This window comes from Talpa europaea (assembly GCF_964194135.1).
Source record: "Talpa europaea genome assembly, chromosome: 13".
NCBI classification, from domain to species: Eukaryota; Metazoa; Chordata; class Mammalia; order Eulipotyphla; family Talpidae; genus Talpa; species Talpa europaea.
Window position 1 is genome coordinate 1,622,709 of NC_140080.1, and position 16,910 is coordinate 1,639,618.

At 37.8% G+C, this 16,910-nt stretch overlaps 1 protein-coding gene across 1 annotated transcript in view; it reads right to left on the bottom strand.

Annotated features, from left to right (window-relative positions):
- Window positions 1-16,910, bottom strand: part of SLC9B1 (solute carrier family 9 member B1) — a gene marked incomplete at its 5' end in the record, with an annotated part of 39,006 nt that overhangs the window by 10,967 nt on the left and 11,129 nt on the right. Inside the window, 4 exons of the mRNA XM_084251982.1 lie at window positions 1,597-1,772; window positions 7,813-7,940; window positions 9,080-9,222; window positions 10,367-10,537. Of these exons, the coding sequence (XP_084108108.1) occupies window positions 1,597-1,772; window positions 7,813-7,940; window positions 9,080-9,222; window positions 10,367-10,537 (618 nt within the window). The remainder of the gene's footprint in view (window positions 1-1,596; window positions 1,773-7,812; window positions 7,941-9,079; window positions 9,223-10,366; window positions 10,538-16,910) is intronic.

A 16,910-nucleotide genomic window follows, 5' to 3' on the forward strand; every position in this document is an offset into this window, starting at 1 on the left:
AAGAAAGGAACACAGCCAAATCAAAGGAGCAAAATAGATCACCAGAAACTGATTATAAAATGTGTACATACATGAATTACCTGATAAATAATTCAAAATATTATGGGGTCAACTTCAAATGTCAACAGATTAAGTAATTATAATGCAGCCAATGCAATACTATACAACCACTAAACATGCCATAGAAATGTGTTTACTGAAAAGAAACGTATGCGATACACAGTTAAGTGCAAAACAACTTAGTTTAGAAGAAAGTATGATCAGTAATTTTATAAGACAGGAAGGGGGAGGAAAAGAGGGAGTGGGAAGAAAGATGAGGAGGAGGTGGAAGGATTTCTCCTTCCTCCTGGTCGTCCTCTAGGTAGATTTACATCAAAAGATTCAGAATCATTCTTGGGAGGATGATTACTGCAGATCTTATTTCTATCTTTCCCCTGGTTTCCTTACTTATGTATATCTTATGGTTTTAAGAGAAACTATAAATACTACTTTTCAATTTAAGATATTTTGATGCTTCAACAAAACACAATACTGAACTTCAAACACTACAGAAAACAAAAGCATTACTAAATGTAGGAATGTTTACGTCACAGTATCTGCAGTGACACCCAAGACCAAATGTCAAATTCCAAAGAAAATGGAAACACTAATTGGAAAAGACAGATGCACTCCTATGTGTACGTACACACACACACACACATACACACACACACACACACACACGATTACTTATTAGCAATGAAAAACAATAAAGCCTTCACATTTGCAACACCACCAATGGACCTTGAGTGTATTATGCTAAAGGCAGTAAGTCAGACAGAAAAACACAAAGAAGCATGATGCCAATTTTATGTGAATTCTAAAAACCAAAACAAAGGAGCAAAGAAAACAAAATCTAGCTCACTGACGTGGAGAACAGGCTGGTGGCTGCCAGAAGGAAGGGCACAGTGTGGCAGGCAAAGGGACGAATGGGGTCAAGAAGCACAAACTTCCAGTTATAAAATAAATAAGGGATATAATATACAATGAAATACTGAATCATTAGGTTGTGCACCTGAAACTCTCGACACATAATGCCATGTGTCAATCACACCTCAAAAAATCCCAGCAAAACCCAAGTATCACTTTGGGATTCACAAGTATTGCAGGATGTGGTCCTACTAGTGCTGGAAGAGCACTTAGCTGTCCAAGCTTTCTCTATAAAGTTGTCTTACTAAAAGAGCAGCCAGTATTTCGTAATGATAGTCAAAAAAGTACACTTCAAAAATATCTATTAAATGTATCAGTAGTACTAATAACAGTACTGCTTAAATTTTTCTGTTGAAGAATGTGATAAAATTTCAGAGCAATGGGATCAGATAAAGAGTCACAACATGGGTTTTAAATCAACTGAAATATGTGGTGTTACAACAAAATTATTTGTGTTAAGTAGTGGTTTCCAAATGAAATTTCTTCCCTGGCCTACAGTGAGCTTTGTGCAAAGAAGAAGATGTTAAATGAAGAAGTCTTGGTTAGTTAAAGCAGTAAAGTCAGAATCGCAGTCTAAAGGACTACCGAGGGCAGCAGAGGCAGGCAGCCGCCGCACTTTCCGTTTACCTGAGGAGAACACTATGCTGTAGCATGTATTGAATCCAGTGATAGCCACGATGTCATCCACACTGCTAGCGGCTATCAGTACGGTTGGAATGCCTTTCTTAATACCATATCCTCTTTCTTGCAAAAGGAGCATGGAAGGGACAACAATAGCAGGAGAGACAGCACCTACTACAAAACTGAAAGAAAGACTCTGAAAACCAATTTTAAAACATCATTTTAACCAAACAGAGTTCTACAAGCTTTACAACAAATACATTAACTATTACAATAATTTCAAATGTAAAAATTCTGCTTTTGAGTGAGTCATACAATGGAGATAAAATTTTCATTCTCTTCAGCACTGACTAAAATTTTACAGATTTCATTCACCATGTGGGGCTGAGCTCAAATTGCAGCCTCCCCGCCATTCCTAAACCCACTGAAGTGAAATAGTAAATATAATAGGAAAGTCCATAACCTAACTAGAAGACAAAGGGGGTTCTTGATGAACAAGAAACCCAGTGTGCTCCAGGATCAGGAAACAGAGGGGTTTGGGGTGAGCAAGGTGGGGGGGTTAAGTGAAGACTGCTCAGAGATATGCCGACCATCTGAAAATGCTCTGAGCCCAGAAATGACAGAGGCTGGGAGGGGGCTAAGGACACCGCGGGGTGATTACTTGGAGAACCCCTGAGACAATGTTCACTCTCCCACGCCGTTTCTGCCTGCAGAAGGGGTCAGAAAGGAACTGAGATATCTGCCCAAAGAAGGGACACACAAGTGGGCCCCCGAATTATAGCCTGGCTGGCTGACGACACCCACAGAAATGGGAAACTGCTAGAATCCTTCTGAGTATATTATATCAGAAACATTGCCTCATCCACAGTCAAACAGCAGAGGGGGGTGAGATGCTGCTGGTGCCCCCCCAGGCCCCACATACCAGCCATTGCACATCTCACTTGTCAGTTGTTAGCCACAGATACTTGCAGCCTTCTAGTTCTGCCCTGCTAAGAGACTACTTGTAGATGTGAAGGAGGTTTCTCCCTCTATCCACCAGACAGATTCTGCCAGTAACTAACTGATGTGAGAGGTTCAGCCCTTCTTCCCCTGGCTGCACAATCTCTCTGCTACAGATAATGCTCAAGAATTCCTGGTGGACTCAAGAAGAGCCTAGAAATATGAAAACACACATTTGTCTAGTTCAGTGGCCCCTAACTTTACTGCATTTGGTAATCACCTGGTTTATTTTTTTCATCTCATTTATTATTTATCTGTTTCTACTCAAATCTAGCAGCTAATCTACCCCAAATTTAGCAGCTTAAAAGACTTATGGCCTCACAATTTCTGTGGGGCAGCAATCTATGTGTGGCTTGCCTCTATGCCTCTGACTCGAGTGGTGGAAGGTCTGCTTCCAAGCTGACTCACATGGCTGTTGGCATGCTTTCAGCCCCTCGCTATGAGGGTTTCTCCACTGGGCTACTAACAATGTGGCAACTGATACCTCCCACCTCCGAGACAAGTGATCAAACAGAATATAAGAAAAGACAGAGCCATGGTCTTATAAACCAATCCTAGATTGGATATCCTACACTTCTGCTCATCAGAAGCAAATCAGTACCTCCAGCCCACATTCAAGAAGAGTACACAAAGTCATACATGTCAGATAGCAGGGATCACGGCAGTGATCTTAAAGGTTGCCTGCCATGTACTGGAGACCTTTTTTAGAAAAATACCTGGATCCATTCCAAGATATTCCGATCTCATTAGGATAGACTTAACCTCTTAACTAGTTGTAAGCGTATTATTCAGTAGGACTACCCATGTGCACATGTAGTGACAAGTCTCAAACTTTCATCCTCTAAAACTGAAACTGTACCCATCAAGAAACTATACTTTCCCCCTCACCAAGTCCTTGGTAACTCTCTAATGAGTTGTAGATGTTGAATACTTTTCATATGCTTGTGGTCATTTGCAGGTTTTCTATGGAGAAATGTCTATTCAAGTCCTTTGCTCATTATTTATTTGGGTGTTTTTAATGGTTGAGCTATAGTTGTTTACATATTCTTATTGTGGATCTCTTATCAGACAGACAAATGGCTTGCAATTATTTTGCTCACTCTGTCTTCTGTTTTCACTTTGCTAATTATATCCTTTGCAATGCAAAGGATGCAGTCCCATCCCTATCAAAGTTTCAATGGTATTCTTCAAAGAAACAGAACAAACATTACTGAAATTCACATGGAGCCACCAAAGACCCTGAGCAACCAAAGCTCTCCTGACAGGAAAGAGAAGGAATGGCCAGATCATACTCCTAGACTTCAAACTGTGTGATAAAATCGTACTATCAAAACAGTATGCTACTGGGCCAGAATCAGACACACAGACCAATGGAATAGAATAGAGAGTCCAAAAATAAACTCACACTTACATGAACAGTTTAACTATGACAAAGAAGTCATGATGGACACTAGAGCAAGGAAAGTCCTTTCAATAAAAGGTGTTGGGAAGGGCCTCCCCGGTGGCGCAGCGGTTGAGCGCTGGGTTGCAAAGCTGCCCGCAGCCTCTGCGGCGCCGATTCGATCCCCGGCTGCTCCCCGGCCACCGGAGGAGGGTCCCACATGGCGCGCAGACCTCTCCTGCCGCCCGCTGCTCCCCTCAGCAGTGTCCTTCGGTCCTTCTGCCTGCTCTGCTCCCCGCTCTGGCTCTGGTGAATTCTCTCACCCTCCCGTGCTTCTGACTGTACCCAGTGCATGTATAAACAAAACAAACAAACAAATAAATAAATAAAAAACATGCCTCTATAAAAAAAAAAAAAAGATCTAGGGTGGGGCCTAGAATTCTACATTTCTAACAAGCTTTTAGGCGATACTAATGTTGCTGTCCAAGGAATATCCTTTGTGTAGCAAGAAATTCCTTATTAGAAAATTTCAGGAAACCAGTTTCCAAAGAGGGAAAGATTAGATTAGACTAGATTACCTTAAAGAGGAATGAAGAGTAGTCTGATAAGAGATACTTCAAGGGCAAAATTAATGCAGCGAGGTAACAGTGATAACAATGAATATTGAGGAACAAGTAAATCTGAATCTAAAATTCAATAATGAATCATACAGAAGTCCTCTTCAGATGTCCCAGGGTAGTTTATTATCCACTGATCAGTTTTAAAAGAATTGGAAGATGATATCATCTGGAAGAAAATCTAGTACACCAGTGAGGGGATCTAGAAGAAATGGGCAGCAGCACAATGTAGGCATTAAGAGTGAAGATTCTGTGCAGAGGAAGTGTTGGGGCCACCAGTTGGGTGTCTGCCTTTAAGAAAGTCATGAAACATCTCTTTGTTTCAGCCCATATGTAAAAAAATGGGAATAACAACAGTATCCACTTGGCAGGGCTGTTGTGAGGATTAATTAAACCAGCAATCATCAAGTACTTCACAAAATGCCTGCACACCGCCAGCAGTGTGAGATGCTTGCTGCCTTTACAAGTTATTATAGAGAACAAAGACAAGCAGAGAAACTCAGCTAAATGAAGAAGAGTTCCCCATAAAGAACATTTAAAAATAATATTAGATTACAAGTCTAGATTATAACTGAGAGCATATATGAGGGTGCAGAGGACATTAAAGGTAGGCGGAACTTAACGGAACTTAAGTATGTGCTTTCCAAAATTTTAGGTAAAACTATGAGACTGAATTTCCAACTTTTAAATATTAAAGGAAGAAACAGAAGTGAAAGACATAAAATGCTATTAAGTCAAAAAAAGGTAGGAAAAGTGAAAAGGAATGAAATGTAAAAATAAAGTATAATACCTTAAAAAGTGAACTAAGAGCAGGATTAAGTACAAGTTCGCCTACAGTAATTGGTTGGACAGACCAATTAGCCCTGAGTTCTTAGTAAAATATATCTGTAAAACAAAATGGTAAGGGAAAATTGCCAAGAAAACTGGCAACTTGGGTGTTTGGTGGTGTGTGCAGTATGATAACAACACCTAAGGGGTCTCCCTATGCTTCCAAAATGCAAACATCGATATAAACCAATGTTTAAACTGACCTGTAAGGAATTGGTTGGTTGGACAAATTAGCTGAATTGTAAGATATATATGCAAAACAAAATGGTAAAGGAAAGTAGTAATATGTCTGATATGTAGCAGTAGTAGTATGTATGATAGCCAAAAGTGAGTTCATTTTATGAGTGACGTACAACTTACATTAGAAAATTTATCACTCTAAATTCAAGACAATAGAGGAGAAAATACACATCATCACAACAGAAGTGAAACATTTATTTGATAAAATTCTACATGCATTTTTAATAAAATTTTTTAGTAAACTAAGAATAGAAGGAAGCTTCCTTAATCTAACAAAGGGCAGCAATGAAAAACAGAATCGAGACAAGCTGCCTACTAAAACCACCTCTAATCATCATTACATCATCATTACATTGAAGGTCATAAAATGACCCAAATGCCCAAAAACAAATGACTGGATCAAGAAGATGTGGTCTATATACACTAAGGAATACTATTCAGCAATCAAAAAAAGATAAACTCACGCCATTTGCAGCAACATCGATGGAGCTGGAAGGGATTATGCTTAGTGAAATAAGCCAGAAGGAAAAAGAAAAATACTAATGGTTTCACTTACAGGAGGAATGTAGGAGAACCAAATAAGGGACTAGGAAAAAATAATTACAATAAATTAAAAAACAAAATAAACAGGCAACTATTAATCACAGAGACACTCTGCAGGGAGAGGGATCAAAACAGAGGAGGGAATGTGTTCTTGCACAGGGGACTGTGGTGGTGGTGCACAGGTGATTTGGTGGTGGGGTTTTGCAGGGACCACACCTGAGAGGACAAAGCATGCATTGCACAAAAAAAAGGAAGAATGATGTAAAATATATATAAAATAAAAAAATACTAAATAAATCATTATATAAATAAAATAAAGAAAAAATGTACAAAGTATAAACAAGTTAATCACAGATAAGAAATACCAAAGGATAATGCATCTATAAAAGAAGCTCAAGCTCATTAATAATCACAGAAATGCAAATTTAAATAACAAAGCGATGCCATTTTTCCATTCACCATATTGGAATAAACCTAGTTTGTTATCAAGGGTTTGTAAGAAAGGATAAGTATTCACATTCTGTTGCTAATAAGGCAAATTAGGAGATGAAGGCATTTGGAAAGTATTCATCAAAACTGAAAATTATTCTAGAAAAACTTGTATTTGTGCAAAATGTTATAAATAAAATCTGATCTTATCATACAATGTAATACTATACAATAATTAAATGAATTATACTTTTCAACATAAATCTCAAGAATACTGTTGAATTTTTTTAACTGTTGAAAAAATTCAAAAGTGAAAACATTCTTTCATATGATTTATATGAAAATATACAAACTAAAATATTTTTATATGGACACCCACAAAAGTATATATATTTTTATATAAACGATTTTATATTATAAATATATTTGTACACTATGTAAACCACATATAAATTTCTTTGAAACCTGTGATGTTGTCTTTAAAGGTCTACAATGATTGTCCTTTTGGGTTGGGGCATGGGGTGCCAGGATTTGAAGGCATGGTAAGAGTTTTTCACTTTTATCTGAAATGTTCTACTTTTTAAAAAATAAAATGCATTTGGGTATTAACTTTATAATAAAAATAATTTTTAAAAATCCAGTAGATTTAACAGTATGTAGTGGGTGAACTTTGCTATAAAGTTCAGTGGAATAGATAAGCAGTGACAAAATTTCAATGAATTGGAAATGAAAAGAAATTCAGATATAGAGACAGTGGTGATTATGAACTATATTCTGAGGAATTTGAACATGAAGGGAAATAAATGATGGATAATAACAGATGGGATATATGATGCAGGGAACAAGTGCTGTATCTGTAGAAAATTTAGTTCATAGGTATAATATATACATAGAATACACAGGAAGAGGCCACTAAATAGGCTAAAAATAGAGCTACATTACAATATATATAAGAAGGAATAAACTGATGAGTTATCTTGGCATTAAACATTTAGGGACTATGTACAGTTATGGCAGTTTTAGAACACAGCTCAGCTTCTGACCAACTGATTTCTAAGGTTTCCTACCACCAAAAAAATAATTTTAATGAGAAGCTTGTCTGTACACTAGTCTCAATATTTCAATAATTTCAAATCAAGCATCCTTAACTGAGTATTTTGATAGGGAAAAATGAGAAAAAGTTACCCTAATAGCAATCCCCACTGCCAGGGAAAATTCATCAGGAAGTGGGAAATAATAGCCATTGAGCAGGCCTCCATCAGGCATGGGCCCACAGACAGTCTCAAACACACGCCTTTCATTTCCCTCAAAGCCTGAAATATAAAAATAATCACACTTAGACAAATCTATAATGGTCAAATAGAAAATTATTTAAGGAAATACTGAAACCTTATACCTTATACCTTTTTTGGGTATAAGTTCTTGCTATTATCTACTTCTTCCAGATTGTCCCACTGCGCTTGAAACACAAACATAGCTCATTTTGTATATCATAGATTGGATTACAAATTACTTCACATTTTTATAAAACACTGTTGTATTTTAATTATTAAAAAATCAATTTCCCTGTAATTTAATTAACTGCCTTCCTTAATTTCTACCTTTCTTATTTCTACCTTCCTTAATCTGCCTTAGAGTATAATGAAATAGTATAATGAAAGTATACCATAGGTTTATTTCCATAAGGTTGAGATGAACAGTTTGATTAACTTAATAATTTGAAATAGAAAATATCAACATGGAATAAGAGACTCTCACTTAAAACCACAAAATTAATTAAAAGAGATAAAACTACTCAATTTTCTCACTGGTTCAAATCTCTACTGGAGAATAAAATAAATTTCACTGTCTATAATTAGTTATGCTCTTGAGATATTTCCACTACACTCATACATTTACCACTTTTGAGTAACTGTTATATTCCTGAATAATCATCTTTTAAAAACCCAAATAGATGAATGACTCCTAGATACTAATATTTTAAGACATATTTTAAATGGTTGGCTTTTATAATAATGCAAACACAATTAGGAACATACTTCTGCAGGGAAAAGTCATGAAATAAAAATATTATTGAAGTTTTTTAAATCTTTTTGAAACAAAGCAAAAATTTTTTTATAGGGAGACAATATACTTTGTTAAATGAAAAGTAAGTAGTTATTAACCAGAAGAGCTACAACTTCCAAATAATACAAATGCCGCAAAAGACAGATTAATCTCTATGCAAATAATTAAAGATGATCTCTAATAGAGATCTTACCTCACAGTGATTTTTTTCATATCAAAAGTAGAAATCAAGGTGCCAAAATTCCTACAAAATCTGTATTCTTTTTCTTAATTTTGCTTAAAGATTCCACTTGAAAAATCTATAACAAAAATTCTGTCTACTTTTCTTTGCCACCAGTCTCCAATATTTAAAATAGTCTTACTCAATGTATAATTGGAAATGCACCTTTGGGTCCAGTCCAAGTCCAGCTCGTATCAGGATAATGGTAAGGGCAGTATTTCTTAATGCTGAAGACCATTTACTATTTATAAGGACGAATTTGCTGAGGAATGGAGCATTCCTAATGGTAAAACCAGCCAGTAACATCCCTTAACACAAAGAAAATAAAGCACATGTGATTTGGTTGATTTTTTTTCCAAGAGAGAAACCAGAAATGTTTAATTTCCCCTCTTCAAACACACTGTATCAACACTTTGGATGAAGGGCACTTACACACAAGTGGAGGATGCAGCATAAAGGACTACAGGCAAGAGAGGACATTGCTAAATGGGGTACAACAAGTAATTCTGTCTTCCCAAAACACAAAGGGCAAGGCTGGGAGTGGGAGAATGGGCTAGAGGGGGCAGATCATGGAAAGCTGCCTCTCCACCCCCCTCACCATTCTTTGACAGGGGGAGGCACCGTGGAGAAGTTTTAGGCTGGAAATGACATATGATGAGTCTTGCATTTTCTCCATTTTGGTGAATTAGACAGGCATGAAACTGGAAGACAGAAGACTGCCATAGTCCATGGAGGAGCTGGAAACAAGTAACTTACACAAAGTAAGTGCAGATGTTTTGGAAAAGAGGTAAAAGGTTGAATGAATACTTAGGAAGTGTTGAGAGTGTTGTAAACATTGAAAGCGGGGGTAGAGATAAGATGGAGAGAGTATATCTACAGAGTGTACTGAATATTCGGATGTACTGAATACTTAGAAGATATGATACACCTTTGACAAATGTTCTTCCACTAATTGTCTCCTGTCCAGTTGGAGAATGACATAATAATAGTAATGAAGAAACAGCACATAATACTAGTTGGGCTGATGATGCATCCCTGAATATACAAAGAGCTTACTCAAAGCCATAGGATATTTTGGTGTCCTAGGCATTATAATATTTGAATCTTGTAGTTGTATTTGACTTGGTTACCAACAGAAAAACACAGCTTTTTCCCTAGTTTTTCCTTATTTATAATGCATCTAAATTTCATTAAAATGTCCTATTAAATGGTAAAGCAATAAGAATCAATAATTTAAATTATCTTAAAAATGTTTAAGAAAAAAAATCTGTGCATAGAGAATAAATATTTCTACAATAAGCTATGTATACACATATATAGTAAGTCACATATAAGGAAGCTTTACAGATCATATATACTCACTATTTCTAAGCTATATCTAGTCTAACAAAAATATGGACATAATTTACATACAGTCAAAAGCAAAGAAACAAGACCTAATTATATGTTTACCAAGAAGAGGTGGAAGTGGAGGCACTGGAGGTATGGCAATCAATTCCAAAAGTTTCCCCCCAATAAAGGCACCATAAAAGACAATAAAGAATCCAAATAAACTTCCACCAGGAAGAACGACAGGACCAACGAGTGACCAGGTCATGCACCATATCATTATAAGTATAGCTCCTGAAATACAAAAAGGTACACATGATGCATAGTCATACAGAAGGTGAATTCTCATTTACTAAATATATTAATGGCTAATCCCTATAAAATGATAGGACAGACTAATTCTGCTTGCTAGTATAGTTAAATATCTGTTTAACATACATTACAAATACCCTGTGCATTTTTTTTTAATTTATTTATTTATTATATACAAGCACTGGGTACAGTCAGAAGCGCGGGAGGGTGAGAGAATTCACCAGAGCCAGAGCGGGGAGCAGAACAGACAGACTGAAGAAATACACTGCTGAGGGGAGCAGCGGGCGCGGCAGGAGAGGCCTGCACAGCAGGAGAGGTCTGCGTGCCAATGCGCATTTATGGGACAAGTTTTAAAGTGAATCCTTTCAAGGGCTAAACATTTTTTGTATGACATTTAAAAATGTCATGACGATATGATGAAGTTTACTTCATTCTATATTTTAAAGCAGGTTTTCCATCAGGAGTAAGAGGATTGAATGGAGAATTCTCAAATTTAGTGAAGATCACAGTGGCAGAGTAGTAAATTTTAACAGGAGTAGATTAAACCTTTGTATTGAAAGGATAACTCAGTTAATATTTGATATAGATTATTTATTTATGTATTTTTAAAAAAGAGTATTTATTTATATAAGAACTGGGGTACAGGCCAGATTCGCAGGAGGGTGAGAGGATTCATGAGAGACAGAGCAGGGAACAGAACAGGCAGACTGACTGAAATACACTGCTGAGGGGAGCAGCTGGCGAGACAGGAGAGGTCTGCTGCGCCATATGGGATTCTCCCCTGCTGGCCGGGATAGAACTAGTGCTGCAGAGGCTGCCGACAGCTTCACAGTGCTGCACTCAACTGCCTGCGCCACCAGGGGAGGCTCTAAAGATCATTTAAAGGTATAAAGGCAGTGTACCTAGTCTTTTAGAGAATATAAAGTATCTGAGATTATACAGGAAACAGAGATGGGCTGACTGGGTAAGTATAAGGTAGCAGACATTGTTTCTGGTCCAACTCAAGGGGGAGTCCTTAGGTTTCTATAAATGACAGGTGGTAATACTATAAATTGCTATGTGCAAATAAAATGCTACCTTCATTCCTGTTAACCATAATTTCTAATTCATTTTAGGTTCTTAAAACAGCTTAAGTATTCTGTACCTGGAACCTCTTTGTGGCTACATAGAACTGCCAGAGTATAAGAAGAGAATTTTTACAAACTCAACACAGAAAATTAAGAGTAAGATTCTTTTTTCCATCCTCCATGCCAACTATTGCCATTCCCACAAAAATGGAGTATTTAAGAACTGAACTCTTACTGAACGAATGGACCAGAAGATCTCATTCTACTGACAAATGGAAAAGACAAGGCAGTTTTTCTTAGCTGCTTTGTAGGTGGCAAAATCACCTGAAAATTCATATACAAAATAAGCCTCAACTAACTTATGTTTAAGGTTCAAGTTTCCATGATTCGTATGACTTGGGACCCCTAAACCTACCACAGAAAAAGTCTTCCCATGTAACTATCCCCACAGCACTTAGTAGAGGCTAATTCAAAACAGACATTTCTTTTTTTTTTTTTTTAAGATTTTTTTTTTAATAGAGGCATGTTTTATTTATTTGTTTGTTTGTTTGTTTGTTTTGTTTTATACATGCACTGGGTACAGTCAGAAGCGCGGGAGGGTGAGAGAATTCACCAGAGCCAGAGCGGGGAGCAGAGCAGGCAGAAGGACCGAAGCACACTGCTGAGGGGAGCAGCGGGCGGCAGGAGAGGACCCTCCTCCGGTGGCCGGGGAGCAGCCGGGGATTGAACCGGCGCCGCAGAGGCTGCAGGCAGCTTCGCAACCCAGCGCTCAACCGCTGCACCACCGGGGAGGCCCCAAAACAGACATTTCTGATTCCACACTGTATAAAATCTCAAAGGTAAGCCCCATTTAATCTAAACTTAAAACAAAACACTTAAAAAAAAAAAAACACAATTCCCTACAAGAAAAAGTTACTAGATACAACAAAGAAAACCTCAGTCCATAAAATAATCACTATAAAGTATCATTCAAGGAAAGAACAAATTAAAGATGCTATGGAGAAAATGCTCCAGACACACCTCCATGAAGGGGAGGCACCACTCCCCTCCCTCTCTCTCACAGCAGCCGCCAGGATGGAAGGCACAGTGGGAGAACCAGACTGGAGCAAGGGGCAGAGCTGAGGGGCCAGTGGGGCTACCTAACTGGGATGGGCAGACTGGGTGGTAGATCTACATGGTTTGGGACCCCTAAACCTATAAAAAAAAAAGTGGGGCCTGGCTCTCTTGCTTTTACTGCTTCAACTTGCACCCTGCTACTCTATTATCCTGTTAGACTGGAAGACAAGTCCCTTTTCAAAATTTCTAGAGTATGTGCTTAAATTTTTCTAGGTGACATAAGACGCATTTTTCTCAAAAACATTATTATCTAGTTTCCTTGCAATAAGGAATCAAAAATAAACCTAAATTCAGGAGCATCAGGTTTTCCTGGGGGCGGAACCACAACCTACTCAATCTGGAATTGTAATAGTAAGGTTATCCTGTCTCAAATCATTTTTTCATTTTATCCTATTATTTAATTCCATAGACTTCTAAAGTTTCAAGATAGTACAAATCACGAAGAGACCAATCATTGCGAGGGACTCCTATTTCATTTGTCATAACTTTTACCACAGAAGTGAGTTTCTCTGACCAGGAAGTTCAGGCTGACAATCTAAGTCAGGCTTTAACACAAGCACCTCTATTCAGGCCCAGTTTCTTTTTATATCAGCCAAACACCTAGGAGATGAAGTCAGTTATTTTTCCTTGTTAGATAACATGAGCTAATTTTGATTAATAAGCACAGGTAGAATAAAATATTATACCCAGGGCCTCCCTGGTAGCTCAGGCGGTTGAGCGCCGCACTGTGAAGCTGCCTGCAGCCTCTGCAGTACGGGTTCGATCCCTGCCGGCCAGGGAGAAGCCCACAATGCGCAGCAGACCTGTCTTGCCTGCTGCTCCCCTCAGCAGTGTATTTCTTCAGTCTGCCTGTTCTGTTCCTTGCTCTGTCTCTGGTGAGCCCTCTCACCCTCCCGCGCATCTGGCCGGTACCCCGGTTCTTGTATAAATAAATAAATCTTTAAAAAATAAAATAAAATATTATACCCAATATTATAATGCATTTCAAAGTGAATCATTAAATTTTAAACTAGTTCTCAATGACCAAAAGTTATCCCAAATCACATTTTTGGAAAACACTTGCATGAGTTTTTATTATATTCTTGAGTTTAGAAAGAATTTACGTAAGCACTATTTTAAAACCATTAGATATGAATTATCTCTAATATTACCATCTAGAGGTAAAATAAAACACGGGGGGTGACACACAATATACAGACACAAACCAAGAGCTCCAAGTGTCCATGCAAAACTTCAGTCACATGTACTCATTTCATTCGTGATGACATGAGAATTTTCATTAATTCTGTTTTCAAGTAGTACTTTCTCTTTACTTACTCCTTCAGATAAGATACTACCCCCCTTAACATTTCTAAAAATGGATCTTTGATTCTAAGAAAAGTAGGGGCAGAAAGCTTGTACCAGAGATATATTCATGCTTCCTTAAGGCCAGATTTTCCTTCTCAAAATACCTGTGAGAGATTTGGAATGGATGGACTTTGAGTTGTTTCTGTAACCATATCTCTGACCTGGTAAAAACTCCAATTGTAAGACAAAAATATTCTAATTCCTCAAAGAACTCAGGTGGTATCGTGTCTGGTACTACTAGGTTGACATACACATTTAACACATTTTTTCTCTAATATATATATATATATATTTAAAGATTTATTTATTTATTTATCCAAGCACTGGGTACAGTCAGAAGCGCGGGAGGGTGAGAGAATTCACCAGAGCCAGAGCGGGGAACAGAACAGGCAGACCGACAAAGTACACTGCTGAGGGGAGCAGTAGGCAGGGGAGGTCTACGCGCCATGTGGGACCCTTGCCGGTGGCCGGGGATCTAACTGGCACTACAGAGGCTGTGGGCAGCTTCGCAGCCCAGCCCTCAACCACTGCGCCACCAGGGGAGGCCCTCTAATATATTTTTAAATTGGAGAGGAGGTGATCTATATAAGATGGAAATTAAGATCATTATATGCTAGAATAAATATCCCATTAAACTATTAATTCAACTACATTTAAAACTTCATTAACTCAAGACTAGAACTATTACAAAGACAACCAAAAAACAATTTAGACCCGAGGTGGACAAATTCTATTTTCTATTCAGTCATATTGAGACCAAACCCAATTCTCACAAAGATAAGAGGATAGAACACCTTGTCCAATCCTATGATATTTTTAATGAACAGCACTAAAGACCAATCAGTGGTATTGTGCATAAGGAAGAGGATGAGAGAGGGGATATACTGATATTTTTTCTTCATATATTCTGTATATTGACCCTAATTAACTTTGGATTAAAAAACTCTTTTCTTGGGGCCTCCCTGGTGGTTCAAGGGGTTAAGCACCACACTATAAAGCAATCCGCAGCCTCTGCAGCAGGAGTTTGATCCCCGGCTGACCAGTGAGCAACCCACATGGTGCAGCAGACCTCTCCTGACTTGCCCACTGCTCCCCTCAGCAGTGTACTTCGGTCAGTCTGCCTGTTCTGTTCCCCACTCTGTCTCTGGTGAATTGTCTCACTCCCTCCTCCCGCATCTCTGGCCTGTACCCCAGCTCTTGTATTCATAAATAAATAAATCTTAAAAAAAAAAAACTCTCTTTAAATCTATACCTTCGAATTTAGGGCACAAAATTTTGAAAGCTCAAAAGAGTTTCCTAGTGGCCATGTTAAGTTTAAAGTTATTTTTTATATTATTGGCAATGTGAGACCGGAATTTGCAAAAACATTTGTTAACACATGGTTTTACATCTACTTTTAATATTTTTCTTATTAAAAACTATTCCCAACGCTGGCTAAAATATTTCTCTACATTTTCCTTCCTTTTCCCCTCCCTCCCCTATTTTCTATTTAATTTTTTTCCAATTAGACATGTAGATTGAGAGGTTTCCTAATTTGTAATAGGTCCAATATAAGCAATTTTAAAGTTTTCCAATTTAATAGAAACTCAGCCAACTGACAAGCATCATTTATAGCTTACCTAAAGATCCAGAAATTCACTCCCAGCAGAAAACACAGCAAAACGAAAGACTCAATATACATTAACAGTTTTCAGTTAAGCCTTGGAGCCAGAATTATAACCCATGCTAGCCAAATTTCCAGATTTTTGGCTCAAGATTTCCTTAGAAATAGTTATTTAAAAAAAGGATAGAGAGAAAGAGAGAGAGAGAGAGAGAGAGAGAGAGAGAGAGAGAGAGAGAGAGAGAGAGGAGAGAGTTGTTATCTCAGTGTATATTAAGATATCCTCTTTCTAATAGCAACACACAAGACAGACTCTAGACTGCAGTACCTTGACCCAAACCTCAAGACTAGAAAAATGTGGTGGGAAATGGCAAGAAACTGGAATCCAAATGTCCTATCCATGGAATAGAACAGAAAAGCACCTCAAGGTAGATAACCACCAAACCTCAAGTCAGAAAACATATCATGAGACAGCATATAACATTCAAAATAAACAGGACATGGTCAAGTCTCACTTTTCAAAAACAAGCAAGGCTCTGGAAGAAACAAAACCAAAGAATCAGGCAAAATGAAGGAACCAAATCCTTAAACCAAAACAGTTACTCAATATCCAAGACACTAGCTTTCCAATATTTTCTCTTACCAATCTTAAATTTAGAGAGAAAAAGGAAAGGACTTCATACCTCTTGGTTTCCATTAGATTTCTGCAGGGGAAGAGAGATCAGGAGTCTGAAGTGGTAAAAATCTTTACCTTGTTGCCAGCATGTTCAGAAATCCTAGATCTCCTCTGCAGCCATCTTGGGAAAATAAGCAGCCCAGCCATTGACAGTTCTCCTGGCGGGTGCAGCAAATTGTCAGGGCACAAAGGAAATCACCCTTTTGGGTTCTTCTAGGCTGGTATATAACCAAACAAGCATCAGACAGATTGAGAAGAGAAAAAATAAAAAAGGAGTTTAATAATTACATGTATACTTCCTGTATACATAGTGAGACCTGGCATTACTAATCCAACAGTTTAGATTTCTTATTTGAGTTAACTGTATACACTGTGGCATTGCTGAATGAAATACAACTGTAGAGAAACAGCAGCTCTACTGTTTTCTATTACCCAGAGTATATGCTGTTTTCAGGATTCCTATAGTGTGAAATTAGGGGCTGTTTGTGTATGTGTGTGTGTGTGTGTGTGTGTGTGTGTGTAAAGGGGGGGGTATTGAAAAAGAATATG